General features: G+C 48.0%; 1 protein-coding gene and 1 long non-coding RNA gene across 2 annotated transcripts; both read right to left on the bottom strand.

The window, feature by feature from the left end:
- Positions 1-1,305: 1,305 nt before the first annotated feature.
- Positions 1,306-3,106, bottom strand: LOC118210060. The gene is made up of 2 exons (XR_004761801.1): positions 2,722-3,106; positions 1,306-2,387 (listed from the first exon to the last, which is right to left on the bottom strand). It is a non-coding gene; the product is annotated as an uncharacterized LOC118210060 (long non-coding RNA).
- A 7,275-nt stretch (positions 3,107-10,381) lies between these two features.
- LOC118209211 (protein ABHD15-like) lies at positions 10,382-17,498 on the bottom strand. Its single transcript, XM_035384381.1, has 4 exons — positions 16,916-17,498; positions 16,080-16,649; positions 11,837-12,189; positions 10,382-10,973 (listed from the first exon to the last, which is right to left on the bottom strand). The coding sequence occupies exons 2-4, from the start codon at positions 16,620-16,622 to the stop codon at positions 10,430-10,432; spliced, it is 1,440 nt and encodes a 479-aa protein (XP_035240272.1). The 5' UTR covers positions 16,623-16,649; positions 16,916-17,498; the 3' UTR covers positions 10,382-10,429.
- Between the last annotated feature and the right edge of the window lie 7,938 nt (positions 17,499-25,436).

The raw sequence follows: 25,436 nt of genomic DNA, 5'->3' as shown, positions 1-25,436 counted from the left end.
TAAATTAAAAATATGCATATGCCAAATCATTTTGAATTTTAAGCAATCATCCTACGCGAAACAGAGCGAACTTGTCCCTGTAATGGTGCTTGTTTAATTCATTTTTTCCTTTAAAAAGACTGCGTCGGTCAACCTAACTTCTCTTTCCTAATGTAGCCTACGTGTAATTGCTCATGTTTGTAGAGTTTGTATAATTCTTAGGTTGTTTCATAAACACCAACAAAATAAAAGAATAGTTCCCACACAATGCTTAGTCTTAATATAAAATGGTATATTTTGAGAGAAAATGACCCCCTATTGGAAGGGAAAGTTGTAACAAAGTATTTTTTTCGTGTTGCATGATGGGAATAACTATGTGTAAGAAATCCTTATTACTCGAGGTCCCGATCTGTTATTTATGAGTACCAGCTGGATTATCGAGCATGATGTAATTTAGATATGGTATTTCGCGGCTCTCATAATAAAGTCTTATCTTTAATATAAGTTACATAAGTATAATTTTATTTTTAAATGGTTTCATTACTGGCATAATGGACCGATCAACAGATAAGTCGATTTAATTCTAATCACAATATTATTAATCACACACACACACACACACACACACTTGTAGTTACAGCAACAGTAATCGCTTGGATCGTTATTAAATCATAGATCATCATAGGCTATTGTTATTACAGCTCACTGACGGAAACGTAAACGCGCGGGCCACCCTGACACAGACCTGACGTCAGGGATGCCTTTTGGAACTTCGTGTTCCGCGAGACAATCGCCTGACTCTTCATCGTCTGAAAAAGCGAATCAGCTGAGACATCTGCGCTAGGCTACAGAAAACGATTGAAATAACAATTTATCGCCATGGAGGGTAATTAACACGTATTAAGGATAATTGCCGTTGTCGTTCAATTAGTACAGTAATACACCAGATGGAATGCACATAGACCATATGTCTCAAGTGTTTGCACGATAATACATCCATTATTTAACGGGGAAGTAAGATGCAACACGTTACGGTAGGGATGTTTGTCGTGTGTGTTCCTTCTTTTCTTTACACAATGAACAGTGCAGTGTAAGCTTGCTTATGTGTGTAGGAGTCTAATGTTTACTTACCAGGAATGTAGACTACTCCTGGCTCCCGTGACACGACATGAATAATTACTTGATAAACCAGCTTAGATATAAATTCTTGAAATAAATGTATCCTTAAGGCATCTTATATTTTGACTTAATGGTTGTGAAGCAATGTCTGCCCTCAAAAAGGCATTTGTCTTTTTTGAAACATTGTCTGAAAGAAATTAAATAATCCAAAGTAGCAATATATTTATTTGCATACAACAGATTGTGCTGATTTAGATCACTGTGCATCTCCTATGCCCCTTATAAGGCTTTGTGTCCCCCAGTTCAGATCTGCTGCAGATAAGTTATCATCTTTTATTTTGTATAACAGTAAATAACAGTGAAATATGTCAGACCAAAGTCATCTGGTATGCAGACAATATAATAACAAAATTTGAAGGACGGGATGAGAGTAGGGGTGGGGCGAGAGGAACTTTAGTTAAATTTGAAAGAGCCATTTAGGGTAGCTTCCATTGTGACATTGCACAGAAGACCGCAAATGTTGTCATTATTACACCACAGCATCACTGATCGGGCAGTGATGGCTGTAATTATGACATCACAGACCGGACAGTGATGGCTGTCATCGTGACATCACGCAGAGGTCAGTCAGGGCAGTCACAGAGCAACCTCTCCGGGAGAGGAACACAACGCAGACAGTCAAATGAGAGCACTGCAGCACAGCATCGATTTGTTCTTTTTCCTCTCTCTCTTTTTTTACACGGCGAAGCACGAGAGGAATTTGCTACGGAGCCGAGAGCCGCGTGGAACGGAACAGCAGCTCTGTGGGGGACGGGGGAGGGGGGCGTGGCCAGGGCGAACGCGGAGGAATGCTCCTTCCTGCCCAGTCGCCGCGCGCGTCGCTCGGCGCTGTCCGCTTCGAACTCACGCCACCGCGTCCCGTTGCTGCTGTGGCCTAGGAGCACCCTGGAGCCCACTGCCCCCCCGAACAGGCCACAGGCCTGCTCTCCGACCGGATCCGTGACTGTTCTCTGAGCTAAGCGTCCTGAAGGACACAGGAAACGGTCCTCTTCGTCAAACAGACAGGCCCTTGCTGAATCACACTTCAGCCGTGAAATGCTGCCCATAGCGAATACGTATGAATGAATAACTGAATGAATGAATCATTGCATTTATAAAGAACATATCCAAACACTCAAAAGTGCTTTACGGCGATGAGTGGGAACTCACCTCACCCACCACCGATGAGTAGCACCCACCTGGGTGACGCATGGCAGCCATTTTGCAGCAGAGCGCTAGCTACACATTAGCTAAAGTGAGGAGAGGGAGAGAACAATCACATTTTTTAGCCAATTAAATCATATCATATGCACGTACATAGCAAACGTTCATTGGCAAACAGGTGCGGGTTGTAACGCAGCTGACGTGTGTGAGGCCACAGACAGCGCTAGTGAACTGCAGCACTTCCTGTGCTTTACTTCCTGTTCTGTAGTTCCTGTGCCTAAGCACAGCATCAGAAATGGCTCAGACAGACAGGAAGGCCTGCCAGGTCTGTAATCCGATTGGGTCAGACGACTGTCCTGCAGGTCTGCCGAGGACAGGAAGCACCACGTACTCGATAAGCACGTCTAAAGATGAAATCACCTCAGTTTTCCATTTCCTGCTCCTCTGTGAGCCTGTTTCTGTGAGCCTCCATTAGTGTCACCTCCTGTACACCTGTACATCAGCAAATAGAGGAACCTTTCAACCCCTGTGTGCGTGTGCAGCTCAAGTCAGATCAAAGCAGGGCTCCTGTCACTTTAAGAACTGACTTCAGCAAAAGAGAACTGATTAGTGGCGCTGGCAGCCAACCGTGAGAGCTGCAGAGCGGGTCCGGGAGCCAATGAGAGGTCCCGTTGGGTGGAGGTTACAAAACCAGGCTGAACCCAATGACTCAGCAGAGCGGGGTGCGTGCCAGATGACACTTAAGGAAATTTAAAGGGACAGCGCGAGCCAAAAGCAAGCCTTACACGGCTCAAACACTCATTTTGAATAACGAATATAACGCACACACACACACACACGCACACACACACACAGTGCGGCAGCAACGTCCAGAGAGATTCAGGGCTGAACTCGCAGACCAGCATCCCCCCCCCCCCCTGAGGCACATATCGTTGGCACAGCTGTACATGACACAGCAAACCGCTCCAGTAACGCTTCAGATCAAACGCGTTTGCCGGGCTCCGCCCTGCCAGCCAGTGCTGGCACCACCATCGGCACCGTTCCTGATTTGAATATTTTTTGGCTGGCAGGAGAAACGCGCGATTTGGCGTCCCTGTGCCGCAGCCGAGCCGAAAGTAGCTCTGCGGGAGGAGAGGGAGGCTTCGTCCGCCGCGCGCGCGCTGCGGTCCGCGAGGGCTCGGGGCCTGTCGCGTGGAACGCAGAAGCGCGGAACGTTCTGGTCTTCTCTGAGCGTAGATAAGCCGCTGGGAAGCACAAATAGCAATCCCACAGGAAGCTCATGCGGAATGAGGAGTCCGGCATTCCTCTAAAACTGGCATTGTGACACGTTCGCTCCGCCTGCCCCACCCCGCCCTGCCACCCCGCCCTCCCCCCCCCCCCACCCAACCCCCTCAGCCCTCTCCATGCCACGCCTTTATAACCCGTTTTTTTTCCTTTGTTTTTTAATCCCGATTTCCCGTAACTCCCGAGACCAGCCCAGAGCTGACGTAACCCTGACGACAGCAGCCCGCCTCCCTCTGGTGACTCGGCAGCCAATGGCGTCTCACCTGGCCTCGGTCTGTGCTGGGCACGCTACGGACCGGATCCCGGACAGCAGGGGGCGCTCCAGTGCCGGACCGCAGGGAATGTACCCTCTTGCGCTCTCTGCGGATTTAGTGCCCCCCCCCCCCCCTTCCAGTGGCCACGCCCCGTGACGGGCGTTCCTCTGCCGCTGATCTCCGGAGGGCCCCAGCGCTGCTCAAATAAACAGGAAGAGAGCTGCTCGCTCCTCTCCTCTCCCTGCCAGCGCCTCCGCGCTGCGCGTCCTCCTCCTGCTTTCTGGTACCCCTCCGCTCGGCTAAAATACTCCAGCCTGTGGCTTACGGAGCTCAGGCGCCGCCATTAGCACGCACACCTGTTCCCATGATCCCATCCTCCAGGTAGGCAAGGCACCGGCGCGACACGTCCGGCAAACTCACGTACGGGCGTGAGCTCTGATCAGCTCTGCTCAGCGCCGTAGGTACGAGAGGACTGCTGGGCCTGAGCGCGCAGGACCGGCTGTCTCATTGACAAGGCCAGCGCCTGCTCGCTGATTGGACAAAACGCAGTCATGTGACGTAATGGAGGGATCTGCTGCAGTCCTGGCCATTTGGAAGAGGTGGGTGTGTCACATGGTCAGAAACACGGGGACACTGGGTTCAGGGCAACGGATGCACACTGTGAGAACAGGTACACACTGAGGGGTCACCGGCAGGTCAGCCCTGCTGTGCCGAACCTGCCTCTGCCTCACACTGAGGGTGGTGTTTCTGAAGGGGTCACAGTGAAGGGGATTAGTGGTTTGTCACAGTGGTGGTGTTTGGTGATTAGTGATGAGTCACAGTGACAGTGGTTTTTGGTGATTAGTGGTGAGTCACGGTGACAGTGCTGTTTGGTGATTAGTGGTAATTCACACTGATGGTGGTGTTGGGTGATTAGTGATGAGTCACAGCGACAGTGGTTTTTGGTGATTAGTGGTGAATCACGGTGACAGTGCTGTTTGGTGATTAGTGGTAATTCACACTGATGGTGGTGTTTGGTGATTAGTGATGAGTCATAGTGACAGTGGTTTTTGGTGGTCAGTGGGGAGTCACGTGACAGTGCTGTTTGGTGATTAGTGGTCATTCACACTGATGGTGGTGTTTGGTGATTAGTGATGAGTCACAGTGACAGTGGTTTTTGGTGATTAGTGGTGAGTCACGGTGACAGTGCTGTTTGGTGATTAGTGGTAATTCACACTGATGGTGGTGTTGGGTGATTAGTGATGAGTCACAGTGACAGTGGTTTTTGGTGATTAGTGGTGAATCACGGCGACTGCTGTTTGGTGATTAGTGGTAATTCACACTGATGGTGGTGTTTGGTGATTAGTGATGAGTCACAGTGACAGTGGTTTTTGGTGGTCAGTGGGGAGTCACGTGACAGTGCTGTTTGGTGATTAGTGGTAATTCACACTGATGGTGGTGTTTGGTGATTAGTGATGAGTCACAGTGACAGTGGTTTTTGGTGGTCAGTGGGGAGTCACGGTGACAGTGCCGTTTGGTGATCAGTGGTAATTCACACTGATGGTGGTGTTTGGTGATTAGTGATGAGTCACAGTGATGGTGGTATTTGGTGATTAGTGGTGAGTCATGGTGACAGTGGTGTTTGGTGATTAGTGGTGGGTCACAGTGATGGTGGTGCAGTAGTGATCTTTAGCTCTTGGCCTTGTGTGTTCTCTCAGTAGTCATTAATCAGTAATGTGTCACATAATGTACCATTTGGCTGGTATAAGCAGAACCTGTGGGTGTGAGCATGTGACTCGTTTAGGTGCCCACCAACCCGCACGGCCGTTTGTCCCCCCACTGGCCCCTCTGGACAGACAGGAGCCAGGAAAAGTGTGCCAATCTGTTCCTTCTGATTCCAATGCTAAATTTGCAGCCCCAATTCATTCTAGAAAACTCCTGTCCTGTAGTACAGCATGTCTTACCAGGCTGGCTTATCTGGCCTGTTGGTGAAGCTCCTACTTTGGCTTTTGATTAGTGGAGATAATTCTAGATATGAGCTGGCTCCGCCCCCTCCTGCTGTCTGCTGTGTGCTGACTCCGCCCCCTCCCAATGTCTGCTGGCTCCCCCCCCCCCCCCCCTCCCCATCCTGCTGTCTACTGACTCCTCCCCCCTCCTGCTGCCTTACCCAGCACTTACTTCACTGTTTGTCAGACTTTACCTTACTCAGCTGTGTGTGAGTGTTTGTGTGCTTTAGTGCATTTGGGCATGTCTTATGTAATAATCACACACCGGTCCCTTTCATATCGCAGGTGGCTGCACAAACACAAAAATACAAACACACACACAAGCAAACACACACACACACACACACACACAGACACAAGCAAACACAAACACCCACACAGACACACACACGCACGCACACACACACAAGCAAACACAAACACACACACAGACACACACAAACACACACACGCACGCACACACAGTCGCACAAACACACAAACACACACACACACAGACACAGACACAAGCAAACACAAACACACACACAGACACACACACAGTCACACAAACACACACACAGACACACACACGCACGCACACACAGTCACACAAACACACACACACAGACACACATTCAATCCCAGGCCCCACACTATTCTCAGCGTATCAGTAGCATTGCCTGTTCTGCTCTAAGTTCCTCCATCCCATTATACGCTGATGGCACAGCGTGGTGGGCTCGCTAGACGCTAGTTCACACTTCCTGCTGGACAGCTTCCTGAAAGCACGGCTGGCTTTGCACTGAAACCTCTGTCAAATACACCTAAAACTAAAGTCCATGTGGTTCGCCAGCAAAGTTTCTGTTCCCCTCCTGGACCATCGCCACCATTGATGGTTCTGTTCTCGATCTCGTCACTTCCTCGTGTCAAAGAACACGGCAGGGCTGCGCTCTGTCATTCTTCCTGCACGTGAACAAGCTGCAGGCGAAGGTGAAATCCAGGCCTGACGGTTTTTCGCTGCAATCACTCCCCCTTCGCTCCCTCTGCCAAGCCAACATTCGTTCAGGCGTCCGATCTCCCGACGTCGCTCTGTGGCGAGTCGATCTGCGGATCGAGGCCGCGCGCCACAGGCTAGCTATTGTGTCCCGTTCTGCTATTGGCTGTGCAACCGCTGCTGCGTCGAAACCCGCACTGCTACCCGCAGTCTCGCTGTCTTACACACTTCCTGTTTATTTATTAAACCCACCTCGGTCTGCTTCTCACTTGCGTGTTCTATTACCAGCCACATCCTCTACCTGCCTACAGCGCCAGGTCCTCCTGCCTCGTTCTGTCATAGGTTCCCAAAGCCAACAGCTCCCTCTGTCAAGCCTCATTCCAGTCCGCTACAATCGACGAATTGCAAAAATGTAATGATGTAACGTACCCTCTTATCCGAATTAATGAATGGATGTGTAAAAGCTTTACATCAGGGCAAATGTGGATTCCTTATACGTTTTGTTTATATATTTTTATGTCACAGGCCTGATATTGTACAGAAAAGCACACTGCTCCGTAAGCGAAAGAAGAATCTGCAGTATAATATTAATAATCTTCATAGGCTGGAGAACGCAAATGCTGGGTGCAATATTAATGCTGAGCACAAGATGGCGCAGTAATCTCACGAACACAATGTCTTTAAATGTGCAAATAGGCAGCTGCTGGAAGATGGCAATCTTCTTATTCAGATGTACAGAAGAATGGAACTTTGTTTTCAAATGTCAGGTAAGACTGAAAACACAGTGAGACACAGAAGTATTCTCTGCTGCAGTGTGTGTCTATGAAACCAGACTCATTGTGACTGAATCTATTATTGTGTAAGCAAAATTAAGCACTTTTAATGAAAAGTTTCTCTCCAAGGCCATCTATACTTTCATCTTACATCTTTTCTGCACTGCATTGTGGGATGCTGTTGCTGCCCTGTGTCAATGCTGTAGTGCTCTACTCAAATATCAAGGCGTCCGCATGGCCAGGCAAGACAGGGTGTGGCAGAGTGGGGGGGGGGGGGGGGGGGGGATAGTGGGGAAGGGGGGCAGGGCAGACAACTCAATTTAGTTTCAGGGATTAATTACAGTGGTTGATTAACTGGGTGGCCATGAAAAACTGAAATTTAAAAAATTCAAATCAAACTTTAGCATACGCATGTAGTGCTTAATTGCAGAAACCAATCAAATCAACATAATTAGCACTAACGTTCAACAGCAGCCTACCGTGCTAACATTGAAAGGAAAGGAGTAATTACTGAAATAATAGAAAAGTTATTCCAAGTCTAAAAACATAATCAGGCCGTCAGTTTCTGCAGTTAAGCACTACATGTATATGCTAAAGATGAATCTGAATTTTTGAAATTCAGTTTTTCAAAAAATTGGCCCTGTTTATATGCATATAGCATTTACCTTCTGATAGAAACCAAACACCTCCCAGTAAAGATCCAAAATGGCGGTATTACCACCAGCTGCTGAACTGTCTACTGGTGCTTTTTAGATTTACACTGTAAACACAGAATATACAGAGACTGATATTGCTGTATGAAGTGAAGGCAGAAGTAAAATGTATATTTCAGGATTGCAACTGCTTTTCAGATCAGTGAGCCAGCCGAAGCATCAGGACGAAACGGACGACTGATTTATTATCGAACCCGCGCTAACCAAACAGCTCAGAGAGCACAGCTAGGCGAGCATTTAAAAAAAAGAGATACGCCTCACAGTGATCAGTACAATTTATCCTCAGCAGTACATTCAAATCGCAGACTGCAAGAGCACGAGAACCAGAGGTGGGTAACCCGGCTTCAAAGACTAAAAAGACTGACCATGTATTTGCTCCACCACCATGCACTAAACCAGCAGATTACAATAATTAGTTCTCCTACCATGGTGAAGAGTTAATGCTAATGTTACACTAATGCTAATGTTAATGCTAATGCTAATTAGCGTCAGCTGGTTTAGTGCATGGTGGTGGAGCAAAAACATGGTCAGTCTTTTTACTCTTTGAAGCCGGGTTACCCACCTCTGACGAGAACACACCGACGCCAAAACACACCCAAAGTTCACCCTCAGGGCAGGCCGAGGGTAAATCAGACCTCCCCAGGACGACTGGAACGGTCAAGGCTTTACCAGGCTGGTTTCGGCACGGTCGCGGTCGACAACATCCCTTCAACAGTGACTATGACTGGCACTAAAACGCAGGACAGAACTCAACACCTTCAGCAGGGATGTTTGCAGGGAAGAGGACACAGACCCCCCCCCCCCCCCGCTTAGACCTCTCTGCACAAACCACGGGTGTCAAACAAAAAAGTCCTGGAGGGCCGCAGGGCCTGCTGGTTTTAAGGTGTTTTTTGGCACCAGTGGTTCATTTAAGTCATCGATTGGATAATGAATCCACGCTCCATGTTCTCAAGGTCTTAATTGGCAGCTGACTGAAAGGAAACCACAAAAACCCACAGACACTGCAGCCCCCCTGGGGCTCAGTTTGACACCCCTGGTATGAACCTACTATAACAGCACTTAAGACCTAACGCCAAACATTACACATTAATAATATGAACCCACGACAGACAAAAAAAAAAAAGAAGAACATTCTGAGAAGTCAAATGAGACATTACACAACAGTACAATAATGCTGAATATGACAACTGACACCTATGCAAGCAATACAGGGGTGTCCAATTTTATCCGAAAAGGGCCGGAGTGTGCTCTAGTTTTTGTCATAGGCCAGCACTAACGCACCTGACCGTACTCGTACACGTCATAAGGATTTTGACTGAAGACCGTGATTGGTTAATCAGCTGAATCAGCTGTTGCAGTGCTGGGCTAAAACCGAAACCCACACCCACAGCTGTCAGATAAGACAGGACATCCCCAAGGGGCGAGCGTGATTTTTTAAAAGTGAAATCAACAAATCAATCTCATTTGTTCTCTCGCCTCCTTTAATTACAACTCTGCAGCAGTTAATTGGACCGTTGTTGCTACGATGCAGGGAGGTGCAATCTGCACTCCTAGCTGACCGACTGCCGTCTTTGCTGGTCCCAGCTTTAACTCTGGAACCGAAGGAGGGCCCAGTTTTACTCCTCAGCCCCAGAGGCAGCGTGTCCACTGTGTGCTCACGTTCCTTTCACAGTGACTTGGCCAGGGGGGCGTGGCCTCACAGTGACTGAGTTGGAGGGTGTGGCCTCAGCGGCTTGGCGGGGGGTGTGTGGCTGTAGGGGGGTCAGCGTGTGTACGAGCGCTGGGGGGGGGGGGGGTGTGTGGTCATACCGAGGTCTGTGCGTGTAGGAGCGCTGGGGGTGAGGGGGTGTGGCCATACCCCCCCCCCCCCAGTGCTCCTACACGCACAGACCCCGGTATGGCCACACACCCCCCCCTCCAGTGCTCCTACACGCGTGTGGCCATATCGGGGTCTGTGCGTGTAGGAGCACTGGGGGGGGGGGTGTGTGTGGCCATACCGGGGTCTGTGCGTGTAGGAGCACTGGGGGGGGGGGGGGGTGTGTGGCCATACCGGGGTCTGTGCGTGTAGGAGCACTGGGGGGGGGGGGTGTGGCCAAATGTGGGTCAGTGCATGTAGGAGCGCTGGGGGGGTGTGGCTATTGGGGGGTCACCGCGTGTAGGAGCGCTGCCAGCAGGGCACGGCGCGGACGGCGGGGGGGCAGGCCGCCGGCCTCCTGCAGGTGCTGGCGCTGCGGTGGCGGAAGGCCCTGCCGCTGGCCCCGCCCCCCGGGCCCCTGCGGCGGGGGGGCGGGGCCAGCCGGGCCCGCTCCTCGCCGGCGCAGAAGTCGGTGGCGGCGCGGAAGAACTGCAGCAGGGCGCGGTGGCTCCAGGCCCCGCCCGGCGCGGCGAAGCCGCAGTGGCCCCCCCCGGCCGAGAGCAGCAGGAAGAGGTGCGGGTTGCTCTGGAAGAGCTCCAGGGGCGGAGTTCCCGTTGCCCCTCCCCCCGTCAGCGGGTCGTCCCGGCTGCACACGCACAGCACCGGCGCCGCCACCTCGTCCACGTCCCGCAGGGGCTCGTTGCGCTCCCAGTACGCCTCCCAGCCGGCCCCGCCCCCCGCCGGCCCGCAGAACAGCGCCTCCTCCAGGCCGCGCAGGGAGCTGCTGGAGAACAGCCTGTCCGCGGGAAGCACCTCCCCCAGGGCCGTCCTGTACCTGCAGCAGACACGGGCACACGAAAGGGTCACTCACTACCATCATCATCATTATCACCATCAGTATCATCATCATCATCACCTTCACCTTTTACCATTTCATCCAGTGACTTACAACCCTATATATCAGTGGTAACCAACCCTGTTCCAGGTAATCTACTGTCCTGTAGGTTTTAATTTCAACCCTAACTTCCCACACCTGATTCTCCTAATTAGGAGCCCAATGAGATCTCTGGCTGTTGAATGGGGCGTGGCTTTGTTAGGGTTGGAGTGAAAACCTACAGGACGGTAGGTCTCCAGGAACAGCGTTGGTTGCCACTGCTGTATGTTAAAAAGGTGTTGCAAAAAGACAATGCAAAGTTAGTATCACACCTGATACTTGCAGTCATTACGTCAACCTACATCATAACGTTAAGTCATAGTACGGGTGCAAGAGGGAGACTGAGAGCACAGTGCTTTCAGTGGCAAATGAACTCGGGTTTTATGGTGTCAAATGTGGCTTTGGCAGGGTTATTTATTTAAGAATAAGTCCTCAGAATTTGAGTTTGCTGAATCAAGATGCAATAAACAAGCGAGTGTTCTTTACCATCGTCATCACTATCTTCATCAGCATCTGTAAGCCAGGTGCTTCATGCAGTGTGTGTGGTAGGCAGTGTGCGTGGTATGCAGTGTGTGTGGCAAGCAGTGTGTGTGGCAAGTAAGCAGTGTGTGTGGTATGTAGTGTGTTTGGCAAGCATTGTGTGTGTGGTAAGCAGTGTGTGTGGCAAGCAGTGTGTGTGGTATTCAGTATGTGGCATGCAGTGTGTGGTATGCAGGGTGTGTGTAGTATGCAGTGTGTGGTATACAGTGTGCAGGGAGCAGTACCTGCTGAGGCAGATCTTCTGGTAGAGCAGCAGGGCCCAGCCGTAGGGCCAGCAGGGGGCGCTCTCGTACCAGGCCTGGCAGCGCAGGACGGGGGAGATGCAGGCGGCGGCGGTCAGGTAGCTGGAGGAGCCGCACTCGCCCAGGTAGGACAGGAGCAGGCCGGAGCCCGTGCTCTCGCTCGCCGCGTACAGCCGGCTGGCGGGGTGCCGGTACCGGACGTAGCACACCGCCTCCCGCAGGTCCGCCGGGTCGCCAAACTGCTGCAGCCGCGGCGTGCCCAGGGGCGTGCCGTTCTGCCCGCGCCGGTTAAACACCACCGGGAGGTAGCCGTGGCCCAGGCCCGCCTCACACAGCTGCGTGGAGAACAAGTGAACCGAGACTTAATGTGAAGCACAGTGCCTCTTACACTATTATTTACTGTGAAGCACAGTGCCTCTTACACCAGGACTTACTGTGAAGCACAGTGCCTCTTACACCAGGACTTACTGTGAAGCACAGTGCCTCTTACACCAGGACTTACTGTGAAACACAGTGCCTCTTACACCAGGACTTACTGTGAAGCACAGTGCCTCTTACACCAGGACTTACTGTGAAGCACAGTGCCTCTTACACCAGGACTTACTGTGAAGCACAGTGCCTCTTACACCAGGACTTACTGTGAAGCACAGTGCCTCTTACACCAGGACTCACTGTGAAGCACAGTGCCTCTTACACCATTATTTAATGTGAAGCACAGTGCCTCTTACACCAGGACTTACTGTGAAGCACAGTGCCTCTTACACCAGGACTTACTGTGAAGCACAGTGCCTCTTACACCAGGACTTACTGTGAAGCACAGTGCCTCTTACACCAGGACTTACTGTGAAGCACAGCGCCTCTTACACCAGGACTTACTGTGAAGCACAGCGCCTCTTACACCAGGACTTACTGTGAAGCACAGTGCCTCTTACACCAGGACTTACTGTGAAGCACAGTGCCTCTTACACCAGGACTTACTGTGAAGCACAGTGCCTCTTACACCAGGATTTACTGTGAAGCACAGCGCCTCTTACACCAGGACTTACTGTGAAGCACAGTGCCTCTTACACCAGGACTTACTGTGAAGCACAGTGCCTCTTACACCAGGATTTACTGTGAAGCACAGTGCCTCTTATACCAGGACTTACTGTGAAGCACAGTGCCTCTTACACCAGGACTTACTGTGAAGCACAGTGCCTCTTACACCAGGACTTACTGTGAAGCACAGTGCCTCTTACACCAGGACTTACTGTGAAGCACAGCACCTCTTACACCAGGACTTACTGTGAAGCACAGCGCCTCTTACACCATAATTTACTGTGAAGCACAGTGCTTTTGTTACACTAATATTTACTGTGAAGCACAACACCTCTCCAAACAGCTTCAGTAACTGTGCAGCCGTATAGATATATATATAATAGATGTCATATAAACCGTGCATGTGGCTCTGCATTCACACACCTGCTAACAAAAAATATTAAATGTCATCCAAGGACCAGCCTACCAAATCCTACAGGAGAATTACAGATTAACATGAAATCCCTGTGGCATTCAGTTTCAGTGAATAATCCAACGGAAAAAAACTGCAAAAAAGAAAAATCGAATTTATCCCTGTTAGTTCCTGGTTTGCAGCGGGTAATAAACTACACTCCCCAAGGTTAAATCCTTGTTTCTAAATTATATGTCAGAGCCAAGTGTAGTGTTTTTCTGCTAGTAAGCTACTAGTCCCCTTCATGACCTTCATCGTGGCCATTTTGGTGTTCGTAAACATTGATTATGTATTTTGTGGGCGGAGCCAAACTGGTGGCAGACAGAACAGTCATCTCGGCGCCTCAAGTAGATTTCCCAAAATGACATCGGCGGGAGTGTTGTGTTCTTCTTTGTGTCTTTGCCCACAAGCCCTCACGGTATGTACAGTCTCATACCAAATGGCAGCTATTCAGGAAACTGTTTGGTCCTTTCAAATGTAATACATTGGCAGTCTTGTGAAAGTCCACGGCATAAATGATGGGAAAATCTCTTCTGGAACGCCGGGGGAGGGGCACTTTGGGACAGGGAAGATGACAATCACGCTCTAGAACACAAGCGCTCTAGAACACAGGCACAATCACGCCAGTGCTCTATCCCTCTCTCTGTGGTCTTACTGTCAACAGGATGTGGAATTCCATCAGTGACAACAGCTAGAGCACACACACACGCACACACGCACACACACACACACACACTCCCTCGCAACCACACACACTCACACACTCACACACACACACTCCAGTACTCTGCAGCCCCACATTCCACACATCCTCGCTGATCCTCAACCTCACAGCCCTGCTCTGAGCTCAACCTCCTCCACCCCAGAACATTTCTGACTGTGAAAAATCATCTGCAAAATCATCACGTCATTCCTTACATCCATCCTTCCTTCACCTGCACGGACGGATCCAAGTGATATGGCAGAGACGTTGCCTACCCAACCAATAGTCATTATGCACACATACGCACACGCATGCACATAAGCGCACACACACACACATTTGGGGTAATACAGGCATGCAGTGCTGTGGTCATGTGACCAACTACACCCACACCTACACAGCAGCAACATCCTGTGTGACAGACTGCCAGCTTTGCACTCAGAGCACAGAACTATGACTCACATTCACACTGCTTACATCTAACAACCCACTCTACACTCCACACCTTACACCACTGCCACAACCTAACACCCCACTCCACACCTTACTAACCACTCCTCAACCTAACACCCCATTCCATATCTTACACCCCACTCCTCAACCTAACACCCCACTCCACACCTTATACTCCACTCCAATCTTTACACCCCACTCCACACCTAACATCCCACTCCTTAACCTAACACCCACTCCACACCTTACACCCCACTCTACAAACTAACACCCCAATCCACACCTTACACCCCACTCCACACCTTACTAACCACTCCTCAACTAACACCCCATTCCATATCTTACACCCCACTCCTCAACCTAACACCCCATTCCACACCTTACACCCCACTCCACAACCTAACACTCCACTCCACACCTAACATCCCACTCCTTAACCTAACACCCACTCCACACCTTACACCCCACTCTACAAACTAACACCCCAATCCACACCTTACACCCCACTCCTCAACCTAACACTCCACTCCACACCTAACATCCCACTCCTTAACCTAACACCCACTTCACACCTTACACCCCACTCCTCAACCTAACACCCTACTCCACACCTTACAACCCATTCATGAAACACAGCATGCTGTAGAGGTCATGATGCCATACATCAAGCTCATGACATGATATAGACTACGGCTCATGACATCACACACTACTGAGCGTTTGCCACAGCATGACCTTTCAGACCAACACGGAGGTGAAAATCCAGCTGGGAGAGAGGCAGAGGGAGAGAGGGAGAGAGGGAGAGATGGAGAGAGGGAGAGAGATGGTGCGCTATGTACTAAGGGTGCAGGACTCTGAGGCCTGGGGAACATCAGGCATCAGACATTTTGGGAGTGACACGCACGCCTGCACGCGGGACGGAGCGATGGAGCGGCCCTCTTTCAGCTCAGGGCTGACCCAGAAAACAGCAGCTCAGTGAGAGCCTCTTACACCAGGACTTACTGTGAAGCACAGCGCCTCTTACACCAGGACTTACCGTGAAGCACAGCGCCTCTTACACCAGGACTCACTGTGAAGCACAGTGCCTCTTACACCATTATTTACTGTGAAGCACAGTGCCTCTTACACCAGGACTCACTGTGAACGCCTACCTTTGTCTGGCTGCACTCGAAACTTTGTTTCGCTCTCATCAAAACCACACACACCACCGCCGTGTATGCATCACACACACACACACACACACATGCAGCTGCACTCACTCACACACACACACTCTCAAACAGGCACACACATACGCAGCTGCATTCACACACGGGTGAACACACACATGCAAATTTCGCGCACATGCACAGTTTGGCTGGTTTAATTTTGAAGAAAACCCATCGAAAAAAAAGTTTTCCATTACATGCTGGTGATTTATCGCAGTTAAACTCAATCACTTTAAATAGTTAAAATGCAACCACTAAAATATTATAAACAAAGCAACACCGTGAAGCATTTCCTCCCACGGGACATGGCACACGAGCGGACATACACACAGACTTCAATAACACACAGGGCCCGGTGGACATTAACATTACCTTCAAGACATTCCTGGTGATTTTTCCAAATGAGTTCGGAATGATAAGGAGAACGGGATTCGTGGAATTACTCGTCGTCCTCCTCCGTTTGTGCCCCATAGCAGCCGTTCCCGCTACAGCCCAGTCCAACGCCACCAGACCGTCGTCGCTCATCTGCAGGTGGTCGCGCACGAAGCGCACGCCACCGTCGGAGGGCCAGCAGGCGCCGAAAACCGTCTGCAGGAAGGGGCTCGCGCGCCAGCTCCATCTCGAACCGAAATCAAAAGTAGAGAAAGTCGGACAGTTCTTGACGAGGTGACTGGCCAGAGCAGAGGGCTTGCAAATCAACGTGACAGAGTCTGCTCCCTCCGTCGGGGCATCGTCAGAGTTGTGATCAGAGAGGCAAGGGTTTGACCAGCAGTCCGTCGCTCGGCACCGAGAAATGTCCCTTCCCATCCCGGGGAGCCACGCAGTAGACGGACTTCCCGCTCTGAGGTAGCGCAAAATTGTCCACAGGCAGGTTGCCAGTATGACCATACAAACAACCGCGAGCCATTGTACCATCGCGCTGCCGGGAGTTGCGCGCAAAACCTACAGAACGAGCTTTTTAAATTTAAATCCGACCGAAAATGGAATACAAATCTGAAAAAGACATTGAAATACTTCCCCATTTCCTTTACAGAGCATACGACCGTGAATCATAAAACAGTTCAGGTGCCTTAATTTGCTAAATATTGTTGTATAATCCCGCTTTCTGTCACAACGGGTCCAAAGTTACGAATACATTTAAAGTTTGTTCTGATCTAAAATATGCTCAAGGGCTACCAGTCAGAGGTTTTCACTGGTTGCAAACCCACCTGATTCACTTCGTTAGGAGAAGCCGAAGTCTGCAGACCAGTACCCGAAAGAAGAAACGGGCTTCTGACACCACCAGGCGTGTATCTCACTCAATCGGGAGTCTAGGGCTGGTCAAAGGTAGCGCGGCACACGTAGCCCTTTGGATCGATACTCAGATTCCCTTTGTAAAACATGTTTTCGTGAGCGCGCGCAATCATACAGATAGGCTAATGCACAGGAGTGAAAACACAAGCTGGCACCTACTATCGATCACAGCGCCGGTGTAGATGCGCTGCGTTAGCTCGACCCGAAGACCGCTCGCTCTGTCTCTGTTTATCGAAGACTTTACGATATAAAAATGGGCGTCGAGTCAATGAACTGAGCCTCCCCTGCATCTCTGGCTCTGTTCAGTCGCACGCGCCGCACTTCGGAGCACTCAGACGTGACAGCACCTTCAGTGCAAACCATGGCGCAAAAACATCTGTCCAGCTTTTGCAGCAGGACCTCGTGAAGTCTATCCGGTTCTTCCGCTAACTTGAAGCAGACGTCGAATAAAAGTGAATGCAGTTCCGCTTTGACTTTAATGTCAAACCACGAAGAGGGTAACAATGTGCACGCCCCTCACCCTGCAAGCCACCTGCAGACAATGAATTATGACGACACTGTTGTTGAAACAATCTAATAAAGTACGTCGGCGCTAATTGTGTATAAAACTAACTACTCTCACAAAAATTTCCAATTTGGAATAATATTCATGTCAAATATGAAGAGTAAAACTACAGTCCCCTCCAAAAGTATTGGAACAGCAAGGTCAATTCCTTTGTTTTTGCAATACACTGAATACATTTGGGGTTGAGATAAGAAGATGAACATGAGACAAGAGTTCAGAATTTCACCTTTTATTTCCTGGTATTTACATCTAGATGTGTTAAACTACTTAGAACATAGCACCTTTGGTATCAGACCACCCAATTTTTAGGTGAGCAAAAGTATTGGAACCGAGAGTATTTAAGTAAATGAAAGCAAATAACACTTAATATTTTTACATTATTACATTACAGGCATTTAGCAGACGCTCTTATCCAGAGCGACTTACACAACTTTTTACATAGCATTTTACATTGTATCCATTTATACAGCTGGATATATATACTGAAGCAATGCAGGTTAAGTACCTTGCTCAAGGGTACAACGGCAGTGTCCTTACCCGGGAATCGAACCGGCGACCTTTCGGTTACAAGCCCAGTTCCTTACCCACTGTGCCACACTCCGTCCAAATACTCCGTATTTGGTAGCATATCTCTTGTTTGCAATAACTGCATCAAGCCTGTGACCCACTGACATCACCAAACTGTTGCATTCTTCTTTTGTGATGCTTTTCCAGGCTTTTACTGCAGCCTCTTTCAGTTGTTGTTTGTTTCGGGGGGGGGTTTTCCCTTCAATCTCCTCTTCAGGAGGTGAAATGCATGCTCAATTGGGTTAAGGTCTGGTGATTGACTTGGCCAGTCTAAAACCTTCCACTTTTTCTCCCTAATGAAATCCTTTGTTGTGTTGGCAGTGTGTTTTGGGTCATTATCTTGCTGCATGATGAAGTTCCTCCCAATTAGTTTGGACACATTTCTCCGTAAGTTGGCAGACAGAATGTTTTTGTAGACTTCTGAATTCATCCTGCTGCTACCATCATGAGTTACATCATCAATAAAGATTAGTGAGCCCACTCCAGAAGCAGCCATGCAAACCCAAGCCATGACACTTCCTCCACCGTGCTTCACAGATGAGCTTATATGTTTTGGATCATGAGCAGATCCCTTCTTTCTCCACACTTTGGCCTTTCCATCACTTTGGTAGAGGTTAATCTTGGTCTCATCAGTCCATAAAACTTTGTTCCAGAACTTTTGTGGCTCATCTCTGTACTTCTTTGCAAATTGTAATCTCGTCTTCAGATTCTTACTACTGATGAGTGGTTTGCATCTTGTGGTATAGCCTCTATATTGCTGCTCTCTAAGTCTTCTTCGAACAGTTGATTGAGATACCTTCACCCCTGTCCTGTGGAGATTGTTTGTGATGTCACTGACTGATGTTTTGAGGTTTTTCTTCACAGCTTTCACAATGTTTCTGTCATCAACTGCTGTTGTTTTCCTTGGTTGACCTGCTTGATATCTGTTGCTCCGCACGCCAGCGGTTTCTTTCTTTTTCAGGACATTCCAAGTTGTCGTACAAGCTATCCCCAATGCTTGTGCAATGGCTCTGATCGATTTCCCCTCTTTTCTAAGCTTGCTTTTCTCCCAAAGACAGCTGTCTGGTCTTCATGTTAGTTTATCTTTTATAACACAAATGCAGTTTTCACAGGCAAAACCCAAGGCTAAAACCAAGAGTAGACATTCAGAACTATTTATTGTTTAACCAATCAATCTAACAGGACACATCTGGGCAACAAGAAACACCTGTCAGTCACATGTTCAAATACTTTTGCTCACCTAAAAATTGGGTTGTCTGATACAAAAGGTGATATGTTATAAGTTGTTTAACAAATCTAGATAAAAATACCAGGAAATAAAAGCTGAAATTCGAATCTGTCATCTCATGTACATCTTTTGACCTCAAACTCAATTGTCTTCAGTGTATAGCAAAAACAAAGGAATTGACCTTGCTGTTCCAATGCTTTTGGAGGGGACTGTATATACTTCAATAGATGGGCTGAAAATGGCACCTAATTGATGTAGCTAAATGAAAATAAACATCTTACACAGAATTTCTATATCAGTATGGAATTCCAATATCTTTGAAATAATTTGCTGTTGTCTTTGATTGAATACCGCCAGGTTAACAGGTTGTTGAAAGGAAGTAATACAGCAGATCTGAATGTACAGTCTGACATTATTTCAGATGGTGTAAGCAGTAAAGACAAAAGCTGTTCTAAACATCACCTTCAGCAAATCTGTAATAAGGTAGCAACATCATTTGCAGAAGTTATTTGGAGCTCATCTTAGTTCTTGGACTTTCATGAATAAATGCTGTGTCACAAATAAGGTGAGCAACATTTAATTTAAGATATTACATTTCATTTACCCCGTAAACCAGGTATGGAAACGATATAAAGATATTTTTCATTCACAAAACATTATTCTTACATTTGTTCTTAAAAATGTTCCTACAAAAAAAATATCAGATTCACGACACGTGTGCAGACCGTTGTTTTGTGCGTATCCCAGCTGTATGAGATGATGGATGCTGGCTGTTTGTAAATATTATGTGCAATCCTGTTCATGTGATTAGCATAAGGAAACAGCCATGAACAAATACAGATGACGATGAATGGTGATGAATGCCGAAATTGTTCTTGAAAATGTTCTTACGCACAGTTTACGATCAAATGTGATCATAAACATGTTCCATAAATGAGGCCCATTGTCCCAACATGTATTTTATGTATAAAGTGAAGAAGAAACCATCTGCCATTTGATGTACAATAGATTTAGTTCAATCGCAATAATACCCGTCTGCATATATATTTTTTTTTATTTTTTACTGTTGTATCTCTTATATGACCGTGATGTTTTTTTTTACTGTTATTGTCATATATAACAATCATCACAATATATATATATATATATATATATATATATATACATATTGTGATGATTGAAATAAAGAGCATTAATAAATATAGCCTATATATAAAAATATAGTAAGTAGGTCATGCTTTTCCCTGTTTAAAAATTAATTTCTTTAATATTTCTGGGTGTTAACGATGAAATTGGTTTCCTTTTACATCATAAGCAACATTCTTCTACAAACACAATAACATATATATATATATATATATAACAATATAGTATATGTGTGTGAGTGTGTGTGTGTGCATGAGTGTGTTTGTGTGTGTGTGTGTGTGTGTGTGTGTGTGTGCATGAGTGTGTTTGTGTGTGTGTGTGTGTGTGCGTGAGTGTGTTTGTGTGTGTGTGTGTGTGTGCGTGAGTGTGTGTGTGTGTGTGCATGAGTGTGTTTGTGTGTGTGTGTCTATGTACTCATATTTGTTGTATATTTAGAACAGAAGGACTAATAAGACTCCATTCTTTAGAGGAATGGTGCTGTTTTATAGAGTCTTTTTGATCCTTTCAACCCTTATGGAAAAGCAGAAATCCCCAGGCTAATTACTGGCCTTGCTATTGGCTGCCTCTGAAGTACTGATATAATGGACCCAGTCTAAATATAGGTGTGCTGGTACATTACTCCAGGCAATAAAAACAGCATTAGAGCAGGAGAGGCGATAACATGCAGCCATGTATGGCACAGGGGAAAAACAGCAACCTGTATCAGTAATTAAAAACGAATAAATTAATTATTATCGAATGTGCGGCTCAGAGGTCCGCATACACACGGCGACCATAAACCAGTCTCTTCCCAGCCCCGTGTGAAGGTTTATCCATATGTACAGGGAAACACAAGGAGCATGCTCAACGGCATGAAATATTTCGCTGCACTGGGAGTCACTCGTGTTCCTGTGACTGTGTTATGTATCGTGCAAACTTAAGTTGTAAAACGTCTGGTGAATTGGCAGAATTTGGGGGAGATATTTTTGAATTTTCTGAATTTGGCAACTGATATAATATCTGAAAGACATACTGGTAAGTCTCAAAAGTGTGGAAATTATTTGAATGTGAGTTATCATCATATTCAGGATGATTAGCCGTGTAAGCCTAAGCAGATAGCAACATAGTGTAAGGGTTCACCACAGTCCTTTCTGTAGGCTAAACTGTGCAAACAACAAAAGGAATTTTAGACATTGTATGAAGGAGTTTGCATGTATATGAGGGTATACGTAGAGGAGTATGCACATATGCAAGATTATATGTAGAAGAGTGTGCACGTATGCAAGATTATATGTAGAGGAGTGTGCACGTATGTGTGCTTATATGTAGAGGACTGTGCATTTATGTGAGGTTTTATGTAGAGGAGTGTGCATGTATGTGAGATTATATGTAGAAGAGTGTGCATGTATGTGAGATTATATGTAGAGGAGTATGCACATGTGAGATTATATGTAGAGGACTGTGCATGTATGTGGGGTTTTATGTAGAGGAGTGTGCACATGTGAGATTATATGTAGAGGACTGTGCACGTATGTGAGATTATATATAGAGGAGTGTGCATGTATGTGAGATTATATGTAGAGGAGTGTGCACGTATGTGAGATTATATGTAGAGGAGTGTGCACGTATGTGAGGGTTTTATGTAAAGGAGTGTGCACATATGCAAGGTTTTATGTAAAGGAGTGTGCACGTATGTGAGGTTATATGTGGAGGAGTGTGCACGTATGAGATTATGTAGAGTGTGCACGTATGCACGTATACAGAGTTGTTCCCACTGCTTTTGTTTTTCACTGTAATAACCAAAGTGTTGAAGTATTTAGTGTAATTAAACCTGTCAAATCCCTGCCGGCAGGTTTATTAATCCTGTACAGAGGAATGCCATGCCCCCTCACACACACACACACACACACACGCACACACACACACATTCCCCTCCCCTGTCGCCTAGCGCAGAGTAAGCAGGCACCAGACTCCAGGAGCTCGGCTGAAATGTTTTTGTCCAGCTGCTCAACATTGTGAAGACAAATGCTCTTTCCACTCCGCCCACACACAGACAATAACCTGGATCACTATAGCATGCCACACACACACACAGACCCACACACACACCTCACACAAACACACACACACACACACACACACACACACCTCACACACACATGTACACACACACACACTTCACATAAACACACACACACACACACACGCATGTGCACACACACACACACATACACTTCCCGGGCTGGTGATGGATGCTGAACAGTGATGACAGCCTTGTCCTGCAGACACTCTCTCCCAGCCCCCCCCTGGTCCTCCCCACATTCTGAGGGAGTGAATCAGTGGAAAATCCAGCTGTGCTGTTTGCGTAAAACAACACCCTCCACTTGCATTTCCAGCAATGCTGTCCCTTAAAAAGCACAGCAGCCTGAGGCCATGGAGTAGATGGGGCTGTAGGATAGAGAAGGGGGGGGCTGCAGGATGCTGTAGACGTGGTTGTAGGGTGGTGTAGGTGGGATTGTAGAATGGAGAAAGGGGGCAGTAGGGTGGAGAAGGTGGATGGAGAAGGCGGGGCTGCAGGGTGGTTTAGGTAGGGTTGTAGGGTGGTGTAGGTGGGGCAGTAGGGTGGAGTATGAACTGAAGGAGGGGGTGCATGTGCTGGAGGATGGTGCAGGTGATTTTATGAGGGCGCAGGATGTTGGATGAACACACACAGTGGATTCAATTGTTAGTGTGGAACTGACTGTATCACATTACTGGGGCTGTACTGGATGTGATTCTCAGGTAAATAAGACTCATGACTCTGTAGTCATTCGCTGGACTGGCCTCTGCTCTCGAAACAATACCACCTTTGTATCGCAGGGACGAAAGAACCACTCACTCATTCATGCACTCACTAACTCATGCATTCATTCACTCACTAACTCACGCATTCACTCACTCACTCTCATTCACTCACTAACTCACGCATTCATTCACTCACTAACTCACGCATTCACTCACTCACTCATACACTCAACTAACTCATGTATTCACTCACTCATACACTCATTCTCATTCACTCACTAACTCACACATTCACTGACTCTCATTCACTCACGAACTCACGCATTCACTCACTCACTTATACACTCACTTCCATTCACTCACTCATACACTCACACATTCACTCACTCATTCATACACTCACTTACTCATGCATTCACTCACTCACTCACTCACTCATACAGGCACTAACTCGCACATTCACTCATGCTAACTAACTGTAGGAAGACATGAAAACAGAGAGGAGAGAGTAGAGGAGGGAGGACAGGAGCAGAGAGAGAGGGGGGAGCTTAAAGCTGCTTTCACATGACAAGTATCAAGACACCCGCCATGGCGCCAAACCAGTAACGCCAGACTTGGCAGCAGCGCTAAGCCTGGCATAGCGCACGGCTCGAAATTAGTGCCAAGTCAAATCGTGTGAACCGGGAGCTCATTTGAAGCTGACCTTTCGTAGAGGCGTCCAATCGCATCACAGCTCTGTATGAAGCAGGCAGATGTGAACGTGGAAGGACATTTTGGGAAAAACCCAGGATTTTCAGTCTTACAAAGCGAGTCACGCTGTCCGCGTACGCGCTGCAGGTAAGTGCGGCTGTCGCTCCGCCCCGGGGTGCTTAATCGTTGCTTAATCAAGTTCGCGCACAGTTGGGCCAATTTGTTAGCCTCGTACCGCGGGCTACCTGCTATTGCCCTCGCCGCTTCGTTCGTTTTCCGAACCGACGGCTTTACCGGGCGGACGGCGCGAAGCGTCACCAGCTGGCGGCGCTCGATCCGTCTCGTGTGCAGCCGCCGCCCGACACGGCGCTGAACGCGGCGTTCGATGCCTGACGCGTGGAAGCGGTTTCTCCGGGTGGAGGCGAATGTTCACAGCGGGCTCGCGCGTCAGAGCGAATAAGTCCGTCTCCCGCTGCGGTGGGAGCGCAGTCCTGGTGACGGGAGGTCAGGAACGTACAAACCTGCGGTGGGCGGGGTCTCGTCGGTCTACCGTCGCCGTGGAAACGCCGGCACAGCTCAGCGGTGTGTTACTCGAAACGGTGCATTTCGTTACCACCGTGTAGCGATGCGGTACTCAAAGCAACCCAAAGTTACACACGCAGTGCATCCACCCATCCATTATTTACACCTGAGCAGGATTTCGGGGGGTCCTGGAGCCTACCCCAGCGTGCATTGGGCGAGAGGCAGGAATACGCACAGGGCAGGCCGCCAATCTATACGCGCAATGCACCGAGCAAACAAACAAACAAAAAAATGTAAAACGCTTGCGAAACAAATGCAAAACAAAATGTATAATCCAGGAGCTTGGATAAAACTCAATGCCAGGCCTGGTTCTTTGGACTCCTCACAGTGTTTTTGTACCGTGGACAATGCAAGTGAATATATGAAATACAACATATAAAATAGAAATAACCCACGATTATCCATATGGCCTGTATGATTCTGTCTTAGATATATTTGTATTGAACCCCTCACAGACACCTGGGATTGAATCAGAGGTATGTTTTGTTAGTCTGTTTCATGACAATCTGTCTGTATCGTGCATAGATGCACAGCCTGTGTGTAATTACACCCTTAGTCTGGGGCCATTCTCAAGACCAAAACACTGACAGGAAATGCACAGTGGTATTCGAAAATATCCTTTTGTTTGGATTGCAGTCAAAGCCATTCACAGAAAAACACACACACACACACACGCACACACACACACTCACACACACACACACAATTGAAGGAACGACCGGAAGCAGGGAAAGGAAGAGGACGGTCTGATAGATTGAGTGTTCTCGGCTTTGCGCTGTAATTACGACGCTAAGGAAGAACATTGTGTTTAATCAGCGGTGCATTAGCTTGCCGACGTCGCCGTCCAGGCGATAAACGTTCCGGCTCGTTTGGTCCTCGGTGCGTTTTTTAAAAG

This window comes from Anguilla anguilla, chromosome 12 (genome assembly GCF_013347855.1).
Source record: "Anguilla anguilla isolate fAngAng1 chromosome 12, fAngAng1.pri, whole genome shotgun sequence".
Classification (NCBI taxonomy): domain Eukaryota; kingdom Metazoa; phylum Chordata; class Actinopteri; order Anguilliformes; family Anguillidae; genus Anguilla; species Anguilla anguilla.
The sequence above is the reverse complement of the archived record's forward strand: the minus strand, read 5'-3'. Positions and strand labels throughout refer to the sequence as shown.

What these genes read in the sequence shown, in the direction of transcription:
- LOC118209211 (XM_035384381.1), bottom strand. Translation starts at nt 16,622, where the DNA reads ATGGTACAATGGCTCGCGGTTGTTTGTATGGTCATACTGGCAACCTGC. An exon ending in TCACCAGGAATGTCTTGAAG is followed by an intron (nt 12,190 to 16,079) that starts GTAATGTTAATG and finishes TTCTCCACGCAG; the next exon opens with CTGTGTGAGGCGGGCCTGGG. An exon ending in CAGAAGATCTGCCTCAGCAG is followed by an intron (nt 10,974 to 11,836) that starts GTACTGCTCCCT and finishes TGTCTGCTGCAG; the next exon opens with GTACAGGACGGCCCTGGGGG.